The sequence below is a fragment of the Citrus clementina genome, unplaced genomic scaffold (genome assembly GCF_000493195.1).
Source record: "Citrus clementina cultivar Clemenules unplaced genomic scaffold, Citrus_clementina_v1.0 scaffold_7, whole genome shotgun sequence".
Lineage (NCBI taxonomy): Eukaryota > Viridiplantae > Streptophyta > Magnoliopsida > Sapindales > Rutaceae > Citrus > Citrus x clementina.
This window is the reverse complement of record NW_006262075.1, coordinates 6,151,353-6,171,866: the sequence shown is the minus strand read 5'-3', so window position 1 is coordinate 6,171,866 and position 20,514 is coordinate 6,151,353. Positions and strand designations below refer to the sequence as shown.

The 20,514-nt window shown below is 34.6% G+C and overlaps 2 protein-coding genes and 1 non-coding gene across 8 annotated transcripts; 2 read left to right on the top strand and 1 right to left on the bottom strand.

The window, feature by feature from the left end:
- Window positions 1-5,697: 5,697 nt before the first annotated feature.
- LOC18037864 (RWD domain-containing protein 1) lies at window positions 5,698-10,431 on the bottom strand. 2 transcript variants are annotated; one of them, XM_006426408.2, is made up of 11 exons: window positions 10,292-10,431; window positions 9,505-9,570; window positions 9,354-9,421; window positions 8,897-8,930; window positions 8,661-8,730; window positions 8,172-8,229; window positions 7,814-7,942; window positions 7,090-7,181; window positions 6,825-6,918; window positions 6,226-6,304; window positions 5,698-6,073 (listed from the first exon to the last, which is right to left on the bottom strand). In XM_006426408.2, exons 1-11 carry the CDS (start codon window positions 10,296-10,298, stop codon window positions 5,994-5,996), a joined length of 777 nt encoding a protein of 258 aa, XP_006426471.1. In that variant the 5' UTR covers window positions 10,299-10,431; the 3' UTR covers window positions 5,698-5,993. The 2 variants fall into 2 exon arrangements, with proteins under 2 accessions (XP_006426471.1, XP_024036817.1); XM_024181049.1 differs by lacking the exon at window positions 9,354-9,421 and having other exon boundaries at window positions 10,292-10,428.
- A 2,332-nt stretch (window positions 10,432-12,763) lies between these two features.
- On the top strand, window positions 12,764-17,367 carry LOC18037863 (uncharacterized protein At1g51745). Of its 5 annotated transcripts, none has more exons than XM_024180809.1 (4): window positions 12,764-12,884; window positions 13,327-13,703; window positions 14,670-15,715; window positions 15,982-17,367. In XM_024180809.1, the coding sequence occupies exons 2-4, from the start codon at window positions 13,498-13,500 to the stop codon at window positions 17,019-17,021; spliced, it is 2,292 nt and encodes a 763-aa protein (XP_024036577.1). In that variant the 5' UTR covers window positions 12,764-12,884; window positions 13,327-13,497; the 3' UTR covers window positions 17,022-17,367. The 5 variants fall into 5 exon arrangements, with proteins under 5 accessions (XP_024036577.1, XP_024036578.1, XP_024036579.1 ...); XM_024180810.1 differs by lacking the exon at window positions 12,764-12,884 and adding an exon at window positions 12,979-13,186 and having other exon boundaries at window positions 14,670-15,709; XM_024180811.1 differs by lacking the exon at window positions 12,764-12,884 and adding an exon at window positions 12,979-13,186 and having other exon boundaries at window positions 16,015-17,367.
- Window positions 17,368-19,632: 2,265 nt separating this feature from the next.
- Window positions 19,633-19,724, top strand: LOC112097127. Its single transcript, XR_002904784.1, has one exon. It is a non-coding gene; the product is annotated as a small nucleolar RNA R24 (small nucleolar RNA).
- The last annotated feature ends 790 nt before the right edge of the window (window positions 19,725-20,514 follow it).

Sequence of the window (20,514 nt, the reverse complement as noted above, 5' to 3'; positions counted from 1 at the left end):
CACCACTAACTACTACCCGAACAAAAGAGAAGAGAAATTATCTACAACTATTCGAGACCAATGAGATAGAAGAAATACCTGAAGTAATGGTTCAGTCGGTGAAAGACAGAGATGGAGGCCTTTATGCCAGAACTTCTTTGCTGGAGAGACAGAGACGAAGACGGAGGGAATGATGAATTTACTGTTTGAAAGGATTTAGGTTTGCCAGCATTTAACGGCACCAAATCCCAAGGGCCTCGTAATCGTTGGTTTGAAATTCAAATGGAGGGGTAGATTTCTACCACATCACCGCATCCGCAATTAAATACGACACGACTCTTGGCAGCCTTTTCCAGTCCCACGCAAGCAAAAACCGTTGAGTTTCTACTGCTGGTCCATTACATTACCCAACACCAGAAACTGGGGGACCGATGTTTGAGGGAAATACTTCGGCGAGACCAGAAGTGATGAGCAGATAGTTTGTGGCAGAGTCCTGCGAGCAGGTGTGTCCTGTAAGATCCTGGTAGCAGGGGAACAGGAGCAGGGCTATTCTGCTTGTCCACGAATATGCCATTCACGAGGACGAACTCCTGTTAAAGGCATAAGGCCATTCCTGCTAGGGGTCGAGGCGAGGAGACCCAGTCAACGACAGTTGGCAGGACATGCGTTCCTATCCGAGAATCAAGGCACGAAGTCCATCTCCATTCGCCCACAATGACGACATTGGGGCATCCACATCCGAGGGTGGGCAGAATAATGGGCGTGGACTACGGAAGACCGGGATTCAGAGGAAGCCTATAAAAAGGTAGCCAACGAAGGTAAAAAGGTTAGACTTTTTGCTATTAGAAATAAGAAAAGAAAGTTTCGAGAACGGAGATTAAAAAGAAGCCATAAGATTCGTGGCAAACATTCCCAGAACCCCTATTTCTGACTTGAACGTCGGAGGGTTTGCGCCGGGAAAACAACCGGCGTACTCTGATATGTCTATGTGCGCAGGAACCTCTGGAGAAGAAGCTTTACGAGAAGAGATCCTGGTCGTGGTGAAGTTGATCGAGCAAAGACCCTGGTCGTAGAACAAGGACAACCAGAATCTCGCATCAACACATATCATCAGTGATGAAACAGAGATCAGCTTCCGACAAAGTCAAAGCATCCTGAAATGAAGGATATGATAGAACCGCTATATTTAAAAATACGTAAATTAGGAGTTTCAGTCTGCACTTCTGCCAAACTCTCACAACCCATTATGCAGAATTGCTTAAGATGGAGCCTTGAAATCTTAACACTAGTAAATCTTGGACAAGAGTCTATGGTTAAGCTCTCAAGAAGGGGACAATTTGAAATGTGGCTGCAGAGCCACTCATTTGCAATGGAAGAAGCCCTACTGATTTTCAAGGATTTAAGATTCTTACAAAAGGCTACATTTATTTCACATGGTACGAATGGGACCTCAATAACAATTAAACGGAAACTCTCTCTCCTTTGATCACCACCCATTTAAGTTCTTTATTGTCGAATACCCTGATCTCATTGAGTTTATTACTATGACCGATTAACTCGAGACTTTTAAACCTTGCACAAGTACGGATACATAAGACCTCAATCAAAGGACACCCGGCAACTAAATTCTTAATAACTTGATCATCTGCATTAAGTTCTGATAGATGTAATTCTCTCAAAGAAGGTAACCACACACTTCTTGGCGACTCCAGCTTACTGCTAGTTAACACCAAGACATTTAATGATTTTGAACATAAAAACACCTACGGAAACTTGTACTGCCAACTATCCTCTCTTCCCCATTTTTGAAGTCTTCAGTATCATTATTTTGACATCACCCTCAAGTGCAAAGTAAATGCATTGGTCAATGAAAGGTTCAAATTTTAATAAAGATGGTCTTATAGGTTTGAGGTCAAGTGCAAACATCTTTATCCTAGCCTTCTCCTTCTTTCAGCTGTGAAGAGTTTCTTCTATGTAATTGAATGCCTTCCATAACTCCACTTCCATCAATTGAGCTTCTTTTTCATTTGGTACATCTCCACGGAATTTGATTAAAGAAAGTCGAATCAAATACCAAAAAGGGGAACCTACGCCACACTTGTGCCCATGTTTTAGACAATACGCTTGTTTGAACTACTTGCTTAAACTAAAGGAATGACAAAATGTGATGTTGTATTGGTTCCGGCAAATTAGATATCTTGTCCATACCCTCCATAACATCACCAGCATCCCTGAACCAGTCTCATTGCAATTGATGACATTTATTAGAGAGAAGCAGGAAGAAGATTGGGAAATTTACAAAATTAACCCAAATTTTTTTATAATTTTCACAACTGGCCCTCTAAAGTTTTTTCTATCATAATTAGCCAAACACAAGGTTTCTTCCCCAAATTACCCTTGTCTATCAAACCAAATGCAACTTTTCTTCTCTCTCTTTATCAAACCAAACGCAACCTTTCACTCTTGAATCATCAACGGCAAACGGCAACGGCAAACGATAACGATGAACGATAAAAGTAAACTTCGATCAAATACAACCGAATTCATCCGGATCTAATACCAATCTGACACGATTCTAATAAAGTGAAATAGAGTCAACTTGATTTTATGCGACAAAAGAGTTTCAATGCGATTCTATATTGGTGCGACAGGCGCCTGTCACACCAACTTCACATTAAAAAAAAAAAATTATAAGTTGGTGCAACAGGTTGCCTATCGCACTAAAGTTGGTACGACAGGCTGCCTGTCACCCAAACTTAGTGCGATTGGCAGTTTGTCACACCAAGTTCCAATTTTTATTTTTTTTACGTGAAGTTGGTGTGACAGGCTGCCTGTCGCCCAGATCATGTGCAACAGGCACGCTGTCGTATCTGATTAGGCGCGATGCCTCCCGGCACTAAGCCCACGCCAACTTCAATCTTCTCCCATGCACCACACCAACAATTTCAACCATGCCATCAACATCACAAACACTTCAATCTTCACTCACCACCACCAACACAACAAGAAAATCACAACATAAAAGAAGAATAGAAAATAAAACATGCTTCAAAATCTAGGGTTTTTGAACTAATCTTTGATTTTAGATCTTGACCGAAATTTTGGTGATGTTGGCTGTCGAAGGTGGACTCCGGGAAGCCACCGGCGATGAGTGACCATCTTGGGAGAGAAACCGTTGGTTAGAGAGAGAGAGAGAGAGAGAGAGAGAGAGAGAGAGAGAGAGAGAGAGAAGAAGTTTGGTGAGAATGGAATGGGTATTTTCGGCACTTGAGATGGTTTTTGGCTAATGTTGATAGGAAACAGTTTGGAGGGTTAAATGTAAAAATTATAAAAAAATTTGGGTTATTTTTATAAATTTCCCTAAAAAATTCCACTAAACCAATTTCATTCATTGAGTGAAAATAATTATGATCTAGGCACAAGAGAAATTTAGTCAAATTCAACTTAATTTATTTAAATAAAAAGAAAACACTCACGAAAGGCTTAAAAAGATTATTCATTCACACGGAAAATAAATTTGGCAAAGAAAATCAAGAACAGAATTTGAAGATTGATCACAGAGATATGGGTTGAATAGAATCTAAAATACCTGTCCAATCCCATGCCTGCCGTCTAAAGCATGCAGCAGCAGAAGCATAAATATAATATAATAAATTAACAATAATACTAACAGTAATGGTGATTGTGCTTGTAACCTGAAACCAACAAACAAAGATTTACGGAATTAATTAATGAGTACTGATCGATTGATGGAATCACAATAATTGTTTTGTACAAATAAATATATACAATAATTGAAATAAAAATATCATCATCAGTTACATCACATAACACATTTCAAGTAATAATGTCACAAACGGTGAGTCCCGACTCCCAGTTCCCACCCGTAATAAATCAAGCATAAGTTACGTAAGGCTAAAGAGTAGTTTGTTGAACCTCAGTAGTCAGTGCACGTGGTAAAGAAACATTAATAAGTTTATAAAGCTGAACATTGTACGTTGGTTTGTTGATTCTTTGACAATCGTGGATAGATCGAATCTCGACTTCTTAATAGAAGAAACATTAAGTTTTGGTCTAAATATTGTTGCTATTGCCCGTTGGCAGGAATTTGGAACACTGATGTAGTGATAGTCATACCTGCTTTACGACTCCGAGGCTTCTTGTAATAATTGAATTATTTTTTACTTTTCCGTTGAGTGAAAAATCTATTGATGGTAGTGGTTAATGGATTGGTCAACATATCCGTGTAAAATTTCAAGACCCAATCCATGATGTCAAATCTCTCTCCAATAATACCAAACATGGCTCAATCAAATAAGGACCACCCATTTACTCGAGTGGTCAATTAAATAAAACTATTTAAAACTACTCAAATAAATAGTGAAGGTCATAAGCCATGATAATTACAAATAAAGACTTAGAAGTGGACATGGAATGGAGTTTATTAGGTTTGTTAGAAACTAATCCAACCCACTATTAATTATGTTTAAACAAATGACTCAGTTTAATTAAATAAACATATTCAACTCAACTCAATCAAGCCCTTAAATTATTAGATTGAATTAGATTAGGCTGATCAGAATGATTAAAATTAAAAATTTTAAAATTGAAACATTAAAGTTTAAAAAAAATTAATGTTTAAAATCAAAATTCAAATAGTGAAAACAGAAAAAATAAAAAACACACATACACACAAAAACACACACATCACTCTTTATCATGACATTATATTTCGTCCATTGTAGCCAACATCTATCAATCAAGTCAAACTCGGTGAGCCTTTTACATTTCAGGCCCAGCCCAATTTGTTCATCAGAATAGTGCACATTATGCAGTTTTGAAGCCCAACCTATTTAATTTTCATTAATTTTATTCTTTTAATTAAAATGGATTAAAGTTCTATCGACCCCTATCTATTAATAAGAAGGAAAATTAAATTGACGGCAATTATCTTCAATTCCTAAAACAAAATTTTTAATCCCTTTACTTAGTTTCTAAGGTGCTGCATCTGTGGATTTTTATTTGATCATGGCAGATTCGTGACGGCGTCGAATTTGGATCTTCCATTTTGGCCAAATTGATCATTGCATTTATAATTATTTGATTAAAAAAACAAATCGAATAAATTAATACTAACTTTTACTATCCCGACTTGAGCTAATAAGCTAAACTATTAAGATAATATTTCTCTAAAAAATTTTGTGTACCTCTATGGTCGGATTCATAACGTAAATTGATAATTTGTTAAAGTACGAATATATTTGACTGATATTTTATTGTATACAACATGACTCTCATGTCACTTATTTTCTCCTTATCTTTAATTTTTCTTATCGCATCTAGAAGTTCTGAAAATAAATCCTCAAATTGCAATAAATTTTGAATTTTATTTTTTGGTTAATTTAATGTATGTGTTAGTGAATTGATTCATATTCAATTGATTATATCGGTAAAATATAGTGAATTTTTAATTGATTAAATGTACATTCATTGAATTGCAAACACACTATATAAATTAATACATTATAATTTATCAGTTAATTAATAGATTTCTATAGTCCCAAATCTATTAATTTATGAGTAATACTAGAAATCTAAACATTTAAGTCCCAATAAATGTGGCATTCATCAATTTAATAATAGAATAAAGTAATAAGTAATTTTACATTTATCATTTAACAGATAAGTAACATATAGTATTGGGACTAAAGTTTAAAATTCAAGTATTGAAATCTCTAATATTATAATTAATTATAGAGATTATAATGTATCTTCCAAAAGTTCTTAAATAGAAGACAAATTCCATTTTTCACTAAATCTCAACAGGTTGCTATACGGAAAATGGCACAAAGTATGTTCTGTTTTGCTCAAGATACACTAGGATTAGAAACTGAACTCTCCCACCCAAGATAACTGGGGCTAATATATTAAGATGACGCCCAGAACAATACTAATAATCTTCAGTGCCAGCAGTCATTTCCGACAAGAACATTCGTAGTTTATAATGCTTCCATTCAGCTCGGCTGCCTTGAAGAGTGAGTGGACGAGTCAGATTTCTCAGCAAGATAATGTTCAAGCATATCTACCTCGTCATCTGCAATTCACCAAAGAAATAAATATGTCTTCCCACTAGGTTTCCATGGAATAATGACGGATGAATTTTATTCATAACTCTTTAAGAAATGGTATATATATGCTCTTGCTATTGTCAGCAGATGAACTAATGGGATGGTAAGTAAGATTCACCTTCAAAATCATCATCATCAAAGTCAATATCTTCGTCATCCTCATCATCAGATACTTCATTGACTGTAACTGCACCTTTCTGTGTAAGCCAGAGAAGTTAACATAAAGGGCACTCAAGTAAAAATGGCACCTCTGTATTTTTAAAGAAATATCACGAAGTACCAACTTCTCCACTTCTATTGATAAAAAGGAAAACAAACAAAAATGAAATTCCCAACTCAAAACCAAGCTCACACAGACAATAATATATGCATCCTTTACCAGACCATATACAAAAAGAGTGGTGTAAAATCAACTGTTTCTGGTCAGAAAACAATGTCTTACACCTCATTGAGATAGCTAGTCCACTCCCATGATTAATGTTATAAGAATATTGAAGTTCACATTCCATTGCCCTGGTCATAGACATAGCAGAAACGAAGATATGATAGTTTCCAACATACAATAGTTCTGTTATCTAGTACTCCACCCATAGTAATGCTTCTCCATCCATAATAATGCTATCACTAATAATCTACTGATGATATGAACATGCAACTAAAAGCATATTTAGTCTACAGGTACCAGATTTTGGTGCATCTGAACAGACAGAGAGATACCTGAGATACTGCAGTAGCTCTTCCACTTTCAAACCATTGTCTGCCTGTGAGCTTTTTCTCCTTGGGTGCTGTTAACGCAGACTCAGGCATTAACCTGAAAGTGGAAGCAACGTCATTTAAGATGGATATAATCATTCAAACAAATATATAGTATCTTAGGAATGGTCCAGCCATAGCAGGTTGAGCGCCCAAGAGATACAAATCTCTTTGAAAAGGAAAACTGACAACCAAATGTAAACTTTTTCATGTGATTTGTAGGACTCACTTGGCGCGCTCCAATGCCAACTCTGCCTCAAACCTTTCCCTCCATGCTAAAAATGTCTCAACAGTGACTGGTTCTCCATGTGGAACAATTACCTATTATGGTGAAAAATATTAACAAAAAGCAAAAAGAAGTAGAAGAAGAGGAGAAGAACAGAAGGAATGAAACAGCCTAGTCTCCTCCATAAACACGAACTTTGGCAGAAACGAAAAAAATAATAATAAGAAAGGTGCAATAATAGAGAGACAACTAAAAAGTCACAAAAGCAAATGTGAAGAATGGACAACACCCATCACTAAATATTTCACACAATTTTTCTACCTTATAGATGGATCAACTCTCATTCATTTGGAATCAGGAGGTGCAAGATATAATATTTTTTTTCCTTTTTCCCCTCTGTTGATCAGAAATTTCCCTTTGATTTTGATAAGAGTTCCACCCCATACCAGCAGCCAATATAAAAGGAACATCACATTCTCCACAAACAGATTTAAATTATCAACACAATCATTACCATGCATGAAATAAGTGGAAAAGCAAGTTCCATATATATATGTAGTAGCTTAAACTTATGGACCAGTAGCACACCATACAGTAGTGGATGGTTTCAATTGTCATTGTGGCATAGGTGGAGGGTTTGGTATCTTCCGACAGTAGTCACTTAGACTTGTATATATACTTCAATTTAGCAAATGTATAAACAGAGTACTGTAAAGAAAAAGACTACCTCATCTTTTTCCAACTCTTCTTCTCCAGTGTTATCAATACCGGCATCCTGGCTATATCTTTCAGACAGCCACTCCTTAGCTGATGTAACCAGTGTATAAATCATGGCCATACCAAGATTTTCAGATGCCTGCAGAACCCAAGTATCTGGAAGGTCATTTTAACTCATCAAGATTTCACTGTAAATACTGTTATCCTTTTCAGTTTAAATTAATCTTTCCAACTCCGGAAATTTAAATCTTTAGTAGAAATGCATAGAGACAGAACAACATCAGGATGCTGTGTGCGTTGTCTAACCTATAGAATAAAGTGAAAAAGTAAAAATGCAAGTAGCACCAAAAAGTTCTTGCAAAACATACCTCTTGCTCAAGCTTTTCTTTCAAGATTTTAAGATCACCAGCTTGAATTCCTCGCAAGCTGAACCATGAATACAAACTTCAGGCTTAAAAATGCATGTTCATTAAAAAAAATTAAAAATAAAAATCCACAAACAAACAAACAGTGAGTCTCAAATAAGGGTATAGCTCCTAATTATCTGCGATTAACAATCTGAATGATGTAGACAGGTTAGGCGCTTATCAAAAAGAGAAAAATGGAAAAGAGATGCAGCTCTGTGATATGCTTGAAGATCAGCTGGCACTCAAAGATGAAGGCAGTTAATGAAGAAAGGGTAGTTATTTGCTGTGTTAAGCTGGTCTGGTATTTGAAGAGCATTACAGAAGTTTAGGAAAGAGTCAAGAAAATTCAAGTAAAAGTTGAAATTGGTAACATATGGAAAAATAACACCCTACCAATAGTAGAGTATTCTCATGGGAGGATAGTAGACCTACAAAGAAGGGCATACAAACCTTTTTACATTCAAAAGTGGAGGTTCATCAGGATACTTCTCTGTGTGTGAGAAAATTAAAGCCAACTCAACTGCAAAAAGAAGTTTAAGCCACAAGCTTATGTCCATGATGAATATAAAATCCTGAACTAAGAAAGCCAGCAAGTAAAGCTCCCATGCCAAACCAAACTGGTTAGGCTTTGATGATGAATAAAATACAACGATTCATGGGGGAATTTATAACCGAAAAATAGTAACCTGGAGGCATTGTTGACTCATCTGCCTCATCATCCTGTTGAACAGAAAACAAGGTAATTACATTAAGAAAATGGACTTTCCAAAGCACAAACATAGTCAAAAGATCCCTATTCTTGTCTTTCTAAATTTGCCATATCATGGCAAATTTAGATCACTAACACGTTGACCAAAATAATAATGGCTCCTTATATAACCATAAGTATGAAGAACCTAGTAGAGTTACTGATAAGAATCAAACATAGTCATCCATTTACACAGAAAACACAGCAACTTCCAAAAATTTCTTTCAGCCCCCAAATTTAAAATTGTATTTGGGTGATAGATTGCTTTCGGCTCAATAAACCTCTGCTTAATATCTGATCACAGGAAGAAGCTTCAACCCAGCTTCATAAGTTTAGACATTAGAAGGCTCACATTTTAAAAAAAAAAAACCTCTAATTTCCTACTTATCACATACCTGTGGAGATAACGTTACTTGGAAACATTGATTGGAAGTATTTAATCCACTCTCACCAGAGTGAATTTCTGTTATGAAGCAGACCACAGAAACCCAAGACTCAGTACAGAATGGTAGAAACAGAGACCCGAAAGTATAAACACCCACAAACCTTTGAATTCATCCATAAGTATTGCCTCTAAAGCTTCGATTTCCATCTCCTGTTCCTGCACATGGTCTGTAAAACATAGTTTAAGACAAAGGAAACTAACAGAAAGAACATATAAACAAAGATAAGAAATCTTACAAAAATGTTCAATGTCTAAACATATAATACGACTATGCCATCAACTTCTAATTGATAATGGTCTTACTTTGAACCACTTACAGACAATATCTTGCAACATTGAGTACAACTCCAAACTGTTTTACATGAAAATTAACTTCTTTCATTTTTTCCAAAGAAAGATCTTTCTACACTCTCATACACACAAATGTGAATAATCAATTATTAGTCTCTACATGCTAGCACCAAAGCACCATTAGCGCTAACAATAATAGACTCGAGCAGGAAAAAGAAAAAGAAAAAACTAAAACAAGCTGATGAAAGCTTTAAGAGAACCGAATTATAAAATTAATCATAAAAATTAAATCTTGCTGATACTTCTAATTAATTATCGCTATAAGCATCAAAGTTTCATCACTAAAAGTGCTCAGGGTAATCAATATGTTTTAAAATAAATAAATACATTCGAACTAGAGCTGGAATGCCCGAAAATTAACTCAAGAAGAGAACTTTGATTAGGAATAAATTGAGGCATCACGCAATTGAGTTGCATTAAAAGGAAAAAAAAAAAAGAAATTCAAAAGTGCCTTATTAGACGTAACCATATGCGTATAGATTCAATATTGAATATTCTAAATAAAATTTTAAAATTGAACACTGGAAGTAGCATTACCAGTCATTGTTATTGATACGTTTTGATTAGTTTCTCTTCTTCTTTCTGTCTTCAGTTCTCCCAGTCCAAAGGTACGTGAGAGACAAAAAAAGCTTAATAAACCTAAAACCAAATTTAAACGCACCGTTTAATTGTTTGGGCTGCAACCTTCGTCAGGCGCGTTTAGTGATTCATAATTAAAATAGACTCGAATTGAAATATATGGGATCAGAATGACAAACGAGGATTAAAATAAATTATTTATTTAAAGAGTAATGATATAGTCATAAATTTTTGTATAAATTTATTTTGTATAAATTAATGTGACATTATAAGATTGGTTAAATTAAATATCATTTGGCCCACATGATTTGTTTTTATTATTTTATATTTTTATTCGACCAATAAATTAATGACACGTCTGTTTGTATAAAATAAATTTATACAAGAATTTGTGGCTGTATCATTACTCTTATTTAAACTATATGAATGAGAATAAGTTGTATTATTATTAATGCATTTACCTTATTTTGTAATTGGAATAAATTACTGGAAGTTACTAAAATAATTTTACGTAGTTTTTTTTTTATATGAAATCTGAATGAATATGAATTTGACTAAAATTTGAATCGGTCTGAATGCATATATCTAAATAATTTTTTTAATATTTGAATATAAGTGTTAATTTGTTTGTTTTTCAAAAAAAAATCTTAAATATGATATTTTGACATATATAATCTTATAAATATTAACTTATATTTATTGGTTAAACACATGACAAGCTATAAATAAATTATTTAGTTAGTAACAAAAAGTTGATAATTTTTACCTTAACAAAGCATGAAAAGTAAAATATATATCAAATACACGAGCTTTTTTACACTGACATATGATGCTTATAATGTTATTTTTAGTATATTATATTGATATTTTTCTTGTTAATCAGATAAGTCAATCAATAATTGTTTAATCATTGGAATAAAAATTAATGTATTAAATGAAATTCAAAAATCTATTATAAAAATAGTAAATATAAATACAAAGAGATGAACCTATATATTATAAAATACATTCACCTAAAGATCTATTATGTTTAAAATTCTCATTCACAAAAAAAAAATAGTTGAATACATGTAAAAGGAAAAAGATAAATAAAAAATAATAAAAGGATAATTTGTATAATATAAAATAAATTTATTTAATACGGTATTAATGAGAAAGAATATTAAAGTTTTATTTTATTATTTTATCATTTAAATAAAAGTCAGAATATTTAATTTTTTCTATTTAAACCTAAGCATCTTATAATCAGATATAAGTGATTAAAAGCAAACAAAACAAAAACTGAAAATAATTAAGATTCAAAATTCAGCCAAAAAAAAAACAACCCCAAACTGTTGATCTGCAGTTGTGAAATATCAGCCGTCTATTGCTTGATCATCATAAACGGACGCATGCATAAACAGCCGTTGATTCGTAGGCCCTACTCTTGCATGTAGGACACTAGGACATGTGTGGGAAAAAATCCTATGCAACTTGTCTACCCAAATGATACGACTTCTTGGTTAGACAGTACAATACATGCAGTTTCACATAATTAAGAAATTAAGAAGTTTGATTATTATCGAATTTCATGCCACGTCATCAGAAATATGAATAGCTGTTTGGATGCCATTATACTATTTAGAAGATGATTGATGTTTGTGTTTGTACATTTGAATACGCTTGTCAATAATTAATTATTTAGCAAATTTGAGTAAATTCATTGACAGTCATAAATGGGATAAAATACAGAAAAATAATTGGCAATTATTTGCGTTGAAAAAATAAGAGATTATTCCAACAATTATTTGCTTAACAGCATGTGTTTCAGCGTTTACATAACAAGTTTAAATTATTTATTGTTTATAATCAAATTTAAGCATCCACTAAATTACCAAATTTTTAAGAGTGGAATGGTTTTGCAACAATTCTATTCTTATAATATATAGTGTCAATACAAATTTAAATATATCAATTTAATGTCTGAATCGAGGTATTATATCATTTATGCGTGAAATAAAATTCATTTTGTAAACAACAAAAATATTTAACATTTAAGTATGCCACGCGTCATTAAAGATTCCTAAATAAAATCTCATTATTTATTATGTAAAACATATTGACATTAACGAATATTCAATAAAATTACCACGTGTAAAAAATGAATCACGATCATCAATCAAGAAATTATTGAAAATACTATGTTATCATGTGTCATGTAAAATTTTAATTTATTATTTTTTAAAATATAAATTCAGTACTCTTACATGCATAAAGAAATCCAAAGTTATCAAGTAAATTCAAAATTGTTGTCTGGCATGAATAAAAATGTAAAAATAAACTCATGGAAAGAAATTGAATAAAATTTATGAAAATAAATAAAGTTAATAGTTGTATATTAAAAACCGTACTAAAGAGTGAGAATGCCTCACTCGCTAGGCTTTACTCTGCGCTCTTTAATATTTTTCTTCTCTCACCCAAACGCATACGCACAGTACAGTACAGACAAACAATCCCTCTCTTCTCTCTCTTTCTGGTGAAAACAGAGGAAAAAAAAAAAGAAAAAAAAAAGGTGCGCTTTTTTTTTCATTTATTAATAATAATATTAATGATTATTATTATTATTTTTGTGGGTTTTAATATTTTGATCCGAAGCACAGAACGCATTTCATTTTACTTCACAGTTTCTGTCGTACTATGTTCAAAACCCACATAAACAAGACAGAGATTTTTGCTTCTACAAAATCTCAACGCAACTCTAGTACTAAAAAACACTAAAGAAAAAGAGAAAAAAAAAAAAAACAGATTTTTTTAAATTTTCTTGTATTTTTCTCGTAATTAGATCTATTTTAAGCATAAAGCTCTTTACTTCAGGTATCGTTTTCAAAAAGTTTTAATTTGTTGCCTTTTAGGATTTTTTTTTGAAAAATATTTTTTCTGGGTTCTGTACAGCATGCAATATTTGCTTTTGTTTTGCTGATTTTGTTTACTGGGTTTGTCTTCTGTGTTCACAGGCTTAAAGGGTTTGTATGCTCTTGTTCAAAAAACAAACCCGTGTCGCATGAACGGCCAAGATTGATTTATGAGATCAGTTTGGTGGGTTTTTAAAAATTAGTTGATAATTTTTGTAGTGTATTTTTTGTTTTTATAGAAATCGTAGATTTTTGGTAGTGTGGGTTTTTGTGATGATGGGTAGTCCTGAATCTGAAGATGATGGCAACAGAAACAATAACATTGACCCGGCTGTTGGCGGGTTGGTTTGGGTACGGAGACGAAACGGGACGTGGTGGCCGGGTCGGATTCTGGGTCTTGATGAGATTTCTGAGGGTTGTTTGGTCTCACCAAGATCTGGTACCCCTGTTAAGCTTCTCGGCCGCGAGGATGCCAGTGTGTGAGTGCCCCATTTACTTTTCTTACTTAGCTTTCTCCTTGCTTTTAACTGTTTCTGCCTTGATTATTTCTGCTAGTGGAAGCTTGGTGATGATCTTTTATGTTGTTTGTTATTGTGATTTTTGTGCTACTGTAGTCTTGATAGTCACTTAGCTTGATGGTTGAGCTTGAGCTTGTGGTTTTTGACCCAAAAATAAAGACCAGGCAATGAATGAAAATGAGCCTGCTAGTTCTCTTTTTGGGATTTTCATCTTATTAATGTAATTGGTTGTCTGTGTCGCTGGAGTTTGATGTTCTGGGTTTGAGACCAGGCAAGAATGGGATGCAGTGGGATACTTGTATTTGAAGATTCAGAAAAGGGAAGGTAGCATAATAATTGGTTTCATTTGAAGTTGTTTGCTTGCAAAGTTTTCTAATAACGAGTTTGTCATTTGAAGTTGTATGAGGGGACTGGAGGTTGTTACTTTAGTTTATATGAGCCCTTCAAAGTTTATGTCATATACGCATTGAACAATTTGTTGATATGGCTGAGTTCAGGGAACCATACAGAGCATTGGCTTTTTAATGATAGAAATTAGAACATTGTGTTTTAGGTGTAAGCTTGAGGTTTGCTGCATGTAAGAGATGCATGCTTAATATGTGTGTGTCTTGGATCAGTTCTAAGAGACAATAATAGAATTTTATAGGATTACACAACCAATGCTTTTGGATGTCTCAAAATATTTCTTTTAATATGAGAAGTAGACAAGACTAGCTATCTGTAGGCAGGAACCAAACTCTTATCTATGTTTTATGTTCTTGATAATATTCTGATATTGCCTTTAAGTATTTTGAATGTGGTTGAAGAGTAATTAAGTTATTGCTCTTACAATGTTGGCTTCTTTAAATTTCTGGGTGTTAAGTTTTCAATTGATGTGTGCATGTTGTCTAAATTTTTTGACTAAATCTATTTGTTTTGATGGCTTAGGGATTGGTATAATCTTGAAAAGTCTAAGAGGGTAAAGGCGTTCCGTTGTGGAGAATACGATGAATGCATTGCAAAAGCAAAGGCTTCTGCTGCAAGTTCAGGTAAGAAAGCTGTGAAGTACGCTAGGAGGGAAGATGCCATCCTTCACGCTCTTGAGCTTGAGAGTGCTCGCTTAGGCAAGGATCATCCAGACTACTGGGTTAGACCTGATAATTCAGGTGGGGATCAAGGTAGTTTGACAGGAGAATCTCCTGTGATGTCCCATTCTAGCAAAGAAAATGAGGATATGACTGATCAAACAAGTGATTCTGAAGACAGTTCAGATTCAGCACCTGAATTATCTCAATATGGAATTTCTTTTCAAGAGCCTAATCTTATTAACGGTTCTAAAGAGCTCTCTGTGCAAGGAAAAAGGAGAAGAACACCAAATGACTCGGAGGATGATGGAATGGAGGGAACAAAGCGTATGAGAGGACTTGAGGACCTTGGCATGGGAGTAGGCTCAAAAAGGAAAGTACAGGCTGGGGGGGCACCTGAGTTAATTCAACAAGAAAGTGCTTCATTGTGCAATTCACAAAATGGCAATGTGTCTAATGGAGGTCCTGTGAGTGGTAGCAAAGGTTGTTCTTCAACTTTAAAAAGAAAGAGAACTCCTGTGGCGAATGTCCATGAATTCTTAAAGAGGAAAAATCGCCGTCGGCCTTTGACAAAAGTTTTGGAGAGTACGGCTATGGTGTCTGTCCCAGTTATTTGTGATCAACTTGCCACTTCAAACGGCTCATCTCTTCCAGGGTTATCTGACAGCAAAGCTTCTGTAGTAGAATCTAATGAGTCAAGGAAAAGTACATCTGTGGTAATTAACAACTCTGAAAGCACTGGAGTTTCATATGACAATGGCGTCTCATTAAATGCCTCTGGACCTGCTTGTGATGGTAGCCATAGCAATCAAAAGATGAAGGAGACTGAAATTTCCAGCATACCAGGTTTGGCAGGGAAAGACAGGTTGTTTGATGTGCCATTTGTTGGGGAGGATAAACATGGTACAGGTATTCTTGACCAACACATTTGTGAACTTCAGTATTTATGTAGCCTAATCATTATAATAGAGGGTTAGTCAAACTTGCTCCGTTTCCAGCCTTGTGCCATTAATGCTCTTGTCATAATGATTAGGAAATATGTGTGGTTGTGGACTCTCTTCTCCCTTCTTGAATTCGCAGAGGGAGGAAAAGATGAAAGTTAGTAGTGTGAAAGTTTTCTTATTTTAATTTTTAGATTTTCCTTCTTTTATTAATTTACAATTTGATTATGCTAGGTATTTCTCCTATAATTGTGCCTTCTTCACCAGGGAAGCCTCAAGTTGGTGTCTCAGGAAGGCAACCTAGTCAATGCAGTGAAGTTGAAGCTGTAACTTTGAGGAACGAGGGGCTTAATGAATCTGGTTCTCCCTGTTCCATGGCTGTTCATGCCAATAATATTAGCCAGAGGATGGAGAAAGGTACATCAAAGTGGCAGTCAAAAGGAAAGAGGAAGTCAAGACATATGAGTAAGAATAGAAAACAGGCCTCAAGAAAATATTCAGACATGAATGATGAACCAAATACTTTTGTCGACAGTTTGCACCGCCTGGATGGTCTCTCTCATGGTTCTTTTGATCACAAGGTTGATTGTGATAGCATTTGTGGTTCCAAGTTGAAATCTGAAACTGAAGAGCAGCCTTGGGGCAAGTCTTTACCTCATATGAGAACCACAGAGGTGAAGCTGTTGTCCGATGAATCCTTGAATCCAAAAAGGTCACTTCCCTTTCGTCAGACTCGGTACACAGTTCACTCCAGATATCAGGATTTTCCCGTCAGAAACCTTTGTGTTGATTCTGTACTGTACAACGTTGAGCTTGAGGTGAAAGCTGGCTACCGGCGACAGCATGTTCCACTGGTTTCCCTCATGAGTAAATTGAATGGTAAAGCTATCATAGGTCACCCTCTGATGGTTGAAGTTTTGGGTGATGGCTATTGTGATGGCATGGAATCTGATGCAACTCGTGTGTTTGTTGTGGAGTCTGCTCCAATGGGTTATCCAGTTAAGCAAAAATCAGAAGCTGGAAGAAATTCCAACAAGCGTAAAAAATTATCATCACGCTACTCATCAAGTAAATCACTGAAATCCAGAAAACCTGAGTCGTTATCCAAAAAGATTCGGAAACTCTCCTCCCTAACTAGCCAAGTAGAGAGGAAGCCAGCGGAGCAGAAGCCCAAGGGTCCTGTAATTTCTTGTATCCCTCTAAAGTTAGTGTTCAGTAGGATAAATGAAGCAGTGAATGGTTCTGCGAGACCGGCAAACCGAGCTTTGACATGAAGCAACTTGTGAATTTGGTACCCGCGGGGAGAGGTTACAGTAGGTGCTTTCTACTATAAATTTGGTCAGTGTACTGGGCATTTTTATCTGAATTGATTGCCTAGTATCTGCTGCATACTTAGCAGGACTCTTTGCATAGCTAGAATCCATTTGTACAATTTCGTGACATTTGGCTGTTGTAGGTGTAAGAACTAGGAAGGATGAAGGCCTCCTGCTTTTCCTATGTAAATAGTGTAACATTAGTTGAGTTGTAAAGCTGGTGATCTGGTATTAGGAGGCTCTTGTTACCTGCTATTGGGTTCTTAATTCATGAATTGAGGTGGAGTCAAGAGGGCTATTAACTTTATTTTCTTCAGTTACTTGATTTGGAACATGAGTAGTAATTTATACCTAGCGCCAGCAATTTTTTCTTTGTTATGTCTTTAGGGTGTGTTAGTTAAGCAAATCACAGTACATGGGATTGCATGTTTGGTAAATCTTCAATGCTGTATGCTGTATTCTAATGTATTATGGGTTTGTTTAACATGGCACGGTTCATATTATTATTTTTAATTTATTTAAATAAAAATATATATTATTAAGGGGAAAAGCTACCCACAATCTTAAGGTTTGTTGAAATGATTATCCACATCATTTTAGTTTTATAAATGATCACGTAGATCTCTTTTTTATATAACGTAGTACATATTACACAAAATATAATATTACATTGCAGTAGAATATAAAATAAAGCAATATAACTTAATGCAATATAATTAATACGATATGATAAACTTAATGTTAATTTAGAATGTTTGTCTTACATAATACAATTAAAATAGTGTTGTTGGTATTTGATGTTTGATATCCTCTCTCTAATTTGCACTCTTAGGATAAGTTAAATGGTATTTTCCAAAATTACTAATTCTTTGTACAATTTTAATATCTTTTTAACTTTTTTTTTTTTTTTGAGAAAAAATAACAAGGACTGAGATCTAATCTTTAGTATCAGCTGTAATTTTGTAAAGTGCAAGATACACAAATGTGACGTCTCATGGCATTCTGTATTAATAATAATTTGGGATGATGTAACATGTTTTTTCTATTACAAGGGTTTTCAAGGAGATATAAAATATGTTTTCTGGATCGGTTAAACTGTAAATAACTACCAAAACTACTAATCATAATAATAGGAAGAAGAAGAATAAGAAGGGTATTCTTGTCACTCAAAAATTTACTGGACAGAACCGTAATAATTGGAAATTAACCCTACCCTCCAAGTAATAGAACTCTTAAAATTAAAAAGAGAACTAAATTAGGGTTTATGGCTTCATTTTAGAAGTAAAACCCTATCAGCCTCCACTCGAGATATCCAAATCAATCAAAACCAGAATCCCCGACAGCTACGATCTCTATGATTCGATGGAATTTGTTTTCTAGACTCTGTAATTTAAGATTAATTGGATTTTGATTTTGTGGTGATTTGGTTTGGTTTTGGGGGAGTGTAGGTTAACAGAAGATGGCAACAGTGGGGGGGCAGTTGATATGGGAGATTGTGAAGAAGAACAACTGTTTTTTGGTGAAGGAGTTTGGAAGAGGATCTGCTAGTGCTCAGTTTAGCAAAGAGACTAACAATCTCTACAAATCTTAACACTTTCAAGCGCTGTAATCACATGTTCTGTTTATAAATTTGGTGGGAGAAAAATTGAATGCTCTACTTTTGTTTTTGGTCGGTTTTGTGGGAATAGGGGAAAAAAAAATTAAGCTTGTAAGTGGGTGGTGTTTGGTTGCTTAGGTTATTGCTGAACTGCTTTGCTTGTTGAGGAAATTTGATTTGAGCTTCTTCTTGTATGCTAAAGAATAGATGAAGATCTTAGTTTTTGAATTTTGACATTTTATTATTATGTTTATGTGAAATGATTTTTTTGGATTCGATGATTCCTTACTGTTTGATACCCTAGAAAATGAACCTTGGATGCTGATTGTTTTGAGTCCAAAGATAGTGTTATTAAGTTCTTACAGTTTTTGGCTTAAGTAGAATTTGAAGTTTGGCCTCTGATTAGTTTAGAAGTTTCAATTGCATTTCTTAATTGAGTCTAGAGCTTGGTTAACTAGTCTGCTTGAGATCTCATTTTAAAAAAAAAAAATAGTCTGCTTGAGAGTCTTACAGTGTGGTTCTGTGTTAGGATTGGCTAACTAGAAAACAGTTACCATTCAACCTGGGAAAGATCAAGTTGTGGTGCTTGCGACGACTAAAACCAAGAAACAGAATAAACCCGCTGCATTACTTCACAAATCTGTTATGAAACATGAGATCCACAGAATGGCAAAGGTGATAGCTAGTCACGTAATTTAGAAGTCTGTTGCTTTTATCTAGCATGATTTTCATTTTCTAATGCTTCCTTGGTCTATCACTTGGATGAATGCTTACTATCATTTGTATTGTATTTTGGATTTTGTTTGCTAAGTGAATGAAGGAAGCTTCTTAATCTTGATTTGAATTTCTTTATCTTTGGTCATGTAATAACAGTTGGATTTTCAATATGTTTTTCCAGAAATTTGACAAAAGGCATAGTGCCTGATTACTTCCAATTTGAATTCGTTATTTAGCTTTTTACCACCTTTTTCCTCCTTAGCAGTGATGAAGCACTAACTTGTAAGAAGAAACCTGTCTTAATGGTTTCTCCAATGAAATTCACTAGTTACGCTTGGCTTCTGAGCTTACGATTAAAATTGTTGCTCTAATGATTTTTCCTTACATCATTGGTGATAACTGCTAGCTTCGTACACGTTAGTATGAAGTTGGTATGCTCAGTTAAGCTAGTCATGTTCTGAATAGTCTTGCCACTGCAGATGGTGAACTGTGTTTGTGATTGTTGACAATAGTGGAGTTTTTTTTTTTCATATTATCTCCTCTCCTCTGCTATTGCAAACATTTGCAGGTTGGAGATAACTACTACCAGCCAGATCTGAAGAATGCGGTTGAGTGGTTTTCATCAAAGCCTTAAAGTTGCAAGATCTGGTGTCAAGAAGAGGAATAGACAAGTTGTGAACATATGCCGTCGGAGTTGAGAGGGTGCTGTGGTGCTTGATTTATGCCGATTAAAACGCTAAAAACTTGTTTTCGTTACTTTTTTTTTTTTTCTTTTGGGGGTTTATTTTTAGATTTAAAAGTAAAGAGATCACAATTTTGTCGGTCAGCCTATGCTGCATTAGATATATGGTGATATTCGTGGCATTGAAGGCAAAATTTTGGCTAGAAAAGAATTGCGTCCTTGTTCTCTACCTCTCTTTGCCTAGCGATCAGCCACGTGCTTCTGATTTAAGCCCCGTTTTCACAAGTAAAAAATTGGGTGGAAAGAAAAAATAGAAATTCATGAATTATTACATCAAAATGTTGGTGGTTCTTTATTGGCAAGAAAAAAAAATCAAAGCCGAAAAACCAACGTCTTTAGGATTTAATTTTCCAACATTCATCATATGAAAAGTCACTCAAGTTGCATACCCAGTATCA